Source organism: Octopus sinensis, linkage group LG23 (assembly GCF_006345805.1).
Source record: "Octopus sinensis linkage group LG23, ASM634580v1, whole genome shotgun sequence".
Lineage (NCBI taxonomy): Eukaryota > Metazoa > Mollusca > Cephalopoda > Octopoda > Octopodidae > Octopus > Octopus sinensis.
Window position 1 is genome coordinate 25,994,488 of NC_043019.1, and position 7,875 is coordinate 26,002,362.

Sequence of the window (7,875 nt, forward strand, 5' to 3'; positions counted from 1 at the left end):
TTGCCCAAGGTGCCACGCAGTGGGACTGAACCCGGAACCATGCGGTTGGTAAACAAGCTACTTACCACACAGCCACTCCTATATATATATATATATATATATATATAAAACCATCTGCATAGGATAAAAAACAAAATCGGTTGCCTAGTGGAATTTGAACTCAGAACATAAAAATAAACACTGAAAATATAAATGCCTTTGGACCAGCACTCTACTGACTCTGCCAGCATTTCTACATTGAGAATGGTGAAATATTGCAGCAACAACACTCCTGAGATAGTGAAAGTGGTTCTTTCAAGCGCTGTGTATGGAATCTTGTAGCAGAGCAATGGTGACAGTGGGGGCCGGGAGGGAGGTCGACGATCTAATGTTTCCATTGATGAATTGACAAAATCAGAAAAGGGGATGAAATGCTTCACAATATTTTGCTTCTGTATCTTTTACACTCTGAGTTCAAATCCTACCAAAGTCAATAAAATACAGTACCAGTTGAATATTAGGTGGGGGCGGGGGGAGGGTCAGTATGATTGATATAATTGGGTGTAACCCCAAATGTGTGACCCAGGGGCCTTCGTTAGGATTTTATTATAATTTTTCAACAGGTTGGCCATCTTTGGATCTCAGACGACTTGTACAGGCACCTCAATATTTCTATACTTTGACTGGTAAACTGTTGATGATGATGATGATGATGATGATGGTGGTGGTGGTGGTGGTGGTGATGATGATGTTGATACCACCAGGATGGTGGTGGCTTTAGTTTCCATTGTGAAAATGTCCAATCAGCAAATTTCTCCACTGGTCCACATTCGAAAACTTTGAGTCGTTTTCATTTTTTTACTTTTTCTGTTTGTTTGTTTGTTTGTTTGTTGTTGTTGTGGTCTTTTTTTTTTTTTTACCTTTTGGTGGTGATGGTCTCAGGGTGTGTGGATATGAAATGCTTTCGAATTACAAGTAACCAGCGAAACAGGCAATGACGACGGTGTGTAACAAGAGGAAGTAGAACCAGATAACGGAACGGAGGTTGGGACGGAACCGCAGCAAACGTTGCAGGTGGCGGCTGGAAAAGCAGAAGTATTCCCTGTTAGAAAGAGAAAGAAAATCACAACAACTGAAGCATGCATGATCCGCCTACATGTGACAACCATAAAGCCCCAACATAGAGAAAGAGAAGGTGGCGGGGTGGAAGTGTCCAGAAAGGGGATGTCAAGGCAGAGAACAAAGAAGGAGGCGACACCACATAGCATTCATTGCAGAAAATGCCAATTCTATTTTCTGGCAGATTCTTTTACTGGTTTCAGTCATTTCACTGCGGCCATGCTGGAGCATCACCTTTAGTCGAATGAATCGACCCCAGGACTTATTCTTTTTATAAGCCTAGGACTTATTCTATCGGTTTCTTTTGCCAAACCGCTACATTACGGTGACGTAAACACACCAGTGTTGGTTCTCAGGCAATGGTGGGAGGACAAACACAGACACACAAACATACACATACATATATATACACATATATATATATATATACACACACACACACATATATATATATATATATATACATACACATACATATATATATATATATATACATACATACACATACATATATATATATATATGCATACATACACATACATATATATATATATACATACATACACATACATATATATATATATATACATGCATACATACACATACATATATATACATACACATACATATATATATATGTATATATATATGTGTATGTATGTGTATGTATGTATATATATATGTATGTGTATGTATATATATATATGTGTGTGTGTGTGTATATATATATATGTGTATATATATGTATGTGTATGTTTGTGCGTCTGTGTTTGTCCTCCCACCATTGCCATATATATATATACATGCATACACATACATATATATATATATACATACACATACATATATATATATGTATATATATATATATATATATATATATATATATATATATATATACGATGGGTTTTTTTCAGTTTCCATCTACCAAATCCACACACAAGGCTTTGGTCAGCCTGAAGCTATAGTAGAATATACTTGCCCAAGGTGCTACGCAGTGAGACTGAACCCAGAACCATGTGGTTGGGAAGCAAGCTTCTTACCACACAGCCATGCCTGCACCTATGTTTAACATCATTACAGGAATAACCATATAATTTTGTAGTTAAAGGGTTAAAGGCCCTTAGGGGTTTAGGGAGCTTTTGTATTTAACCTGGCTGTTTAACAACTGGCACCTCATCAGTTATGATGACCAGCGTCCAGCTGATCTGATCAACAGAACAACTTGCTTGTAAGATTAACATGCAAGTGGCTGAGTACTCCAGACATGTGTACCCTTAAAGTAGTTCTCAGGGAGATTCAGCATGACACAGGATATGACAAGACTGGCCCTTTGAATTACAGATACAACTCATTTTTGCCAGCTGAGTGGACTGGAGCGATTGGAAATAAAGTGTCTTGTCCAAGGACACGACATGCCACCAGGAATTGAACTCACGATTGCGAGCCAAATACCATAGTCACACAGAATCGTTGGCTGGACAACCATTAGACCATGTCAGAGATATCTGCTGTACATCACCACTGAAAAGGCTAACTTTTATAAGAACAGAACATAAGTTCATTATGTACATTTGACAGATATTTGTCTTCATCTTGTTTGTTGTTAACACAATGTAAACAATGTAAATAATGTACATAATTCCTCATCCCTTAAATACAGAACAGGACATAGGTTGACAGCATATTACTGGTACTCTTTTATATCAAGTGTGAAGGGTTGTGAAACAAAGTCAGCCACATGCTATGATTTCAACAGACAACCACAGAAAGACACAAGACAATATATTTTAGGGTCCAACTCTAATGAAACAAAGAATTATTTGTAATATAAGCACACGGCTTGAAATTTAGGGAAGGAGACTACTCAATTAAAACTGCCCCCAGTACTTGACTGGTATTATATTTCACAAAGAATGAAAGGTAATTTGACCTTGGCAGGATTTGAACCTAGACAGTAAAAATTCAAAACAAATACCACAATGAACTATTCTGATGTTCCAAACATTTTTCCAATCCACAACCCTTGTAAGAAAACAAACAGACCTTTCTACTGTAAGCGCAAGGCCTGAAATTTTGTGGAGAGGTGTTAGTCAGTTACAGCAACCCCCGTATTTAACTGGTACTTCTTGTCTCAAACCCGAAAGGATGAAAGGCAAAGTCAACCACGTTGGCATTTGAGCTCAGAACTCAAAGCCGGATGACATGCCACTAAGCAATTTGTCCGGCAGGTCAGCACCTTGTAGGAAAGCAAAGAATGCTAAGAATCTCTTAACTTTGAAGTGCAATGCAATTTCTGCAGTGATGATGATTATCAAAGTAATTTCCCCACACAAAACATGTAAAGCCAGCAAGAGAGGTTACAACAACACAAATACAGACACAGACATACAGCAAATGGTTCCAGAGTAAAAGCAAGTACACAAGCTTTAGTGAACGAAGCCCAATTTTAAGCAAACAAATTAAGACAACAAAAAGCTAGCATTTAACAATACAAACATGGAATGATACATTCAAATTAAAAATAAATTAATATTAAAAACATTAATTAACATTTCTTTCAACTTTAACATATCATAATCTAAAACTTAAATTTTTTTTAATGTGCAGTAAAACAGAAACAGTATTATACAACAGCTGTTTCTTTATATATACACCAGCTAACAAAACAGAAATGACATTATACAACACCTGTTTCGATATATGTAGACAAGGTAACAAAACCAAAATAGTATTACGCTACAGCTGTTTCTATATATAGATATTATAAATATATATATACATACAAGCTGATATGATAGAAATAAAAATATACTGTTTATATATATATATATTATATATATATATATATATATATATATATATCTTTTATTACATGAAGGACAAAATCACTTTGATGACTTTATCAAGTGGCCAGCATGGAATAAAAACCTTGAAGGTAACATTCAATACTAATTTATAAGCTAACATGACAGATATAGCCTTATTCTACAGTTGCTTCTGTGTAAATAAGGAAGGTCATCTCCTCTGTAGGAATCATTCCAAAGCAGACAGAAGAGCTTGGTGCAGTCTTGCGAGTTACCAGTTCTTGTCAAGCCATCCAACCCATGCCAGCATGGAAAGCAGATGGTAGATGCTGCTGAGATACATACACACACATATATAAACACACCAAGTAAAAAACACAGAAATAATATTATACTACAGCTATATATATATATGTATGTATGTATGTATGTATGCATGTATGTATATATATATATATATATATATAGTATGTATGTATGTATGTATATAATATATATATATATATTATATATATATATATATATATATATATATAATACACACACATACACACGTGTAGGTGCGTGGCTTAGCGGTTAGGGTGTCAGCATCATGATCGTAAGATTGCGGTTTCGATTCCTGGACCAGGCAACGCGTTGTGTTCTTGAGCAAAACACTTCATTTCACGTTGCTCCAGTCCGCTCAGCTGGCAAAAATGAGTAACACTGTGATGGACTGGTGTCCCGTCCAGCTGGGGAACACATACGCCATTGAAACTGGGAAACCGGGCCCATGAGCCTGGCTACGCTCTGAAAGGACGCATTTATTTTTTCATTTTATATACACACACATATGCATGATGGCACTAACCTGAGAGGATGACCCCTCCCCAATCCCATCAAACAAGACCATGAAGTAAGCAAGCAAGCAGGTGTATATATATATATATACATACATATATATAATAGTGTATAAACAACTTACGTATTTATATACGAAAGAGGTGACATTTGACAGGACACCTTACATGCTAGAAAGGGCAGTTAAAACCCAAAATGTGTATAAATACATAAATTGCTTATACACCATTATATACGAAAATATGTTATCTATTGACCTTATTACACATGCTAGCCACATGCTCCTTATAACATCAAACATAACAGGATTTAAATCTTCCAAGTTCCTTATGACATCAAGCATAATCCTTATGACACTAAAAAACAAAACCGCCATTTAAATGCTCCTTACATGCTCCTTATGTCATCAACAATAAGTTTTTATCCAAAATACCCAAAGATGTTCTACTTACTTTTTCACTTTCATCCAGCGTTGTATGCGATGACAATAGTTACTTCCTTGACGGACTGGCAGACACAGTTGAGGTGGTCATGGAAAGAGAGGTAATTTGATACAGTGAGAAATACTTGAATTAAAATTGTGATATGGAACAAATGAAGACAAAATATCAAACGTGTGTAGATGTGTGTGTGTGTGTGTGTGTGTACTTTATGCATAAATTCATATGAAGGCATGTGTGCATATATTCTTTTATTCTTTTACTTGTTTCAGTCATTTGACTGTGGTCATGCTGGAGCACCGCCTTTAGCCGAGCAAATCGACCCCAGGACTCATTCTTTCTAAGTCTAGTACTTATTCTATCAGTCTCTTTTGAAGGACAAACCCAGACACACAAACAAACAAACAAACACACACACACACATACACACATACACACACACTTAATAACTGACAAGATGCCGGAGCAGATTTCCACCCCGACATCAGAAACTCAGAGTTTTATCATGGCAACCGAATAATTGTCTCACCACTTCAAGCATGTTAGAGTTGGGTCGTTTTCACCCTTGCCCTCTTAATATAATTATATACAGAGGTATATTATTATTAATTTAATATATATTTATATCACGTGATCACATGACCGACCAGTCCATCAGATGTAGTTACACATCGCTGGTCACAATGCGTTCGCATTGTTGTTTAGCCTTCGAATGACGCCACCCCACTGGCTAAGCTAGCAGGCCAACAGAAGAAAGAGTGGTGAAATAGTACAGCAGGGATCACCACGCCCTGCCGGAGCCTTGTGAAGCTATTAGGTGTTTTCGCTCAATAAACACTCACAACGCCCGGTCTGGGAATCGAAACCGTGATCCTACAACCGCGAGTCCGCTGCCCTACCATTGGGCCATATTTATATATATGAAATAATAATAAACAGAATGTTAGTAAAAGAAAACTTCCCATTTCTGCAATGTATACGAACATAATGAAAAGTCTGTCAGCCTAGCTCAAACACACAAAGCATGCATTGACACACACACACACATTCACGTACAGTCACACAAAGAAAACATCTACTGTCAGCATTACACAAACCTAAACAAACATAGTCATGAGAGGTAAATCCCCTTGAGGGGTGAGAAATAAAATTCACTCCGCAATGGAATTTGGACCTGAAACCTGGGATATGGCAAAGCTAAATGAAACCAACACAGGAACTATTTCAGTCAACTGAGCAATAAGACTCACCTAAGAGTGGTTCCGCTTGAAGAATTCTGTCTGGATCGTCATCCATTTCGATTTTGAACTGGGGAAAGAGAGACACAGTGAGACAAACCTTTAAAATATAAGACACAATTACACACACACACACACACACACACTTGTATGCATACATTTCCATACAACACACTCGTACACACACACACTGTACACAATAGTGTTGTCATTAGGTGTGACCATACTGGGATATTCCATGGGTCCAGAAGGCCCACCACTAATCAATATACACTGTGGTTTATTGTAGGAGTCCTGGTACATTGTTTTACTGTGGGGCAGGGGTCACCTATAATCCTAATGAAAGTGCATGGCCAAGTGGTTAATGTATTGCACTCACAATCGCAAGATTGTAGTTTCAGTTCCTGGAGGAGGTAGTGGGTTGTGTTTTTGAGTAAAAACTTCATTTCATGTTGCTCCAGTAAATGGGTGATCATATGACAGACTGGCATCCCTTTCAGGGGGAATGCTGTGTTCTTGATCACTTATATACCTATTTCTTTACTACCCACAAGGGGCTAAACACAGAGAGGACAAACAAAGACAGACAAACGGATTAAGTCGATTATATCGATCCCAGTGCATAACTGGTACTTATTTAATCGACCCCATAAGGATGAAAGGCAAAGTCGACCTCGGCGGAATTTGAACTCAGAACGTAGCGGCAGGCGAAATATCGCTAAGCATTTCGCCTGGCGTGCTAACGTTTCTGCCAGCTCACCGCCTTGATCACTTATATACCATGGAACCCATGTAACCAGCCCCGAGTCCCAGGACTCAAGACAAAACTTACAGCCAAGAATCATATGAAGAGAGTCTTCACATCTGAATGCTAAAGGGTTAGGAGTACACGTGTTTGTGGAGTACTCAGTCACTTGCACGTTAATTTCATAAGCAGGCTGTTCCGTTGATTGGATCAGCTTGAACACTCATTGTGGTAACTTACAGAGTGCCAGTTACAATACATTAACAAAATTCGAAGCACCATGTAGTGTCCACACAGATAAAACAGTATAAAGAGAGGCATCTGTGTACAGGACATAGTCCAAAATTCCTGACAGTCTCAACTATGATAGAATTACGAGGGGATGCTGCAAAGTTCCTGACTTTAAGAGTATCACGAAAGGCCTTGTTGGAGGCCCAACCTTCTGAGTTCATTTACAGGGCCTAGAAAAACTGAAGACCCGCTGCAGTAAGTGTGTGAATCTGAGAGAGAAAATATGTTGGATAAAATCATAATTAACTGATCCTTTTAACCCAAAATCAGGAACTTTTCAACACCTCTTTGTACATTCATCATCATCATCATCATCAACATCTATTTTCCCATGCTGGCATGGGTTGGATGATTCAAGAAAAAAAGCCAAAGAGTTCCACCAAGTTCTATATCTGCTTTGGCATGGTTTCTACAGC

General features: G+C 37.8%; 1 protein-coding gene across 5 annotated transcripts in view; it reads right to left on the bottom strand.

The window, feature by feature from the left end:
• Positions 1-580: 580 nt before the first annotated feature.
• LOC115223526 (golgin subfamily B member 1) overlaps positions 581-7,875 on the bottom strand; it is a 92,667-nt gene continuing 85,372 nt past the window's right edge. For 4 of the 5 annotated variants that reach the window (XM_036512425.1, XM_036512424.1, XM_036512420.1 and 1 more), the window contains 3 exons: positions 6,436-6,493; positions 5,198-5,252; positions 581-1,081 (listed from right to left, as the gene is read on the bottom strand). In XM_036512425.1, the coding sequence (XP_036368318.1) occupies positions 949-1,081; positions 5,198-5,252; positions 6,436-6,493 (246 nt within the window). In that variant the 3' untranslated portion in view covers positions 581-948. The remainder of the gene's footprint in view (positions 1,082-5,197; positions 5,253-6,435; positions 6,494-7,875) is intronic. The other variant, XM_036512423.1, reaches the window with a different exon arrangement.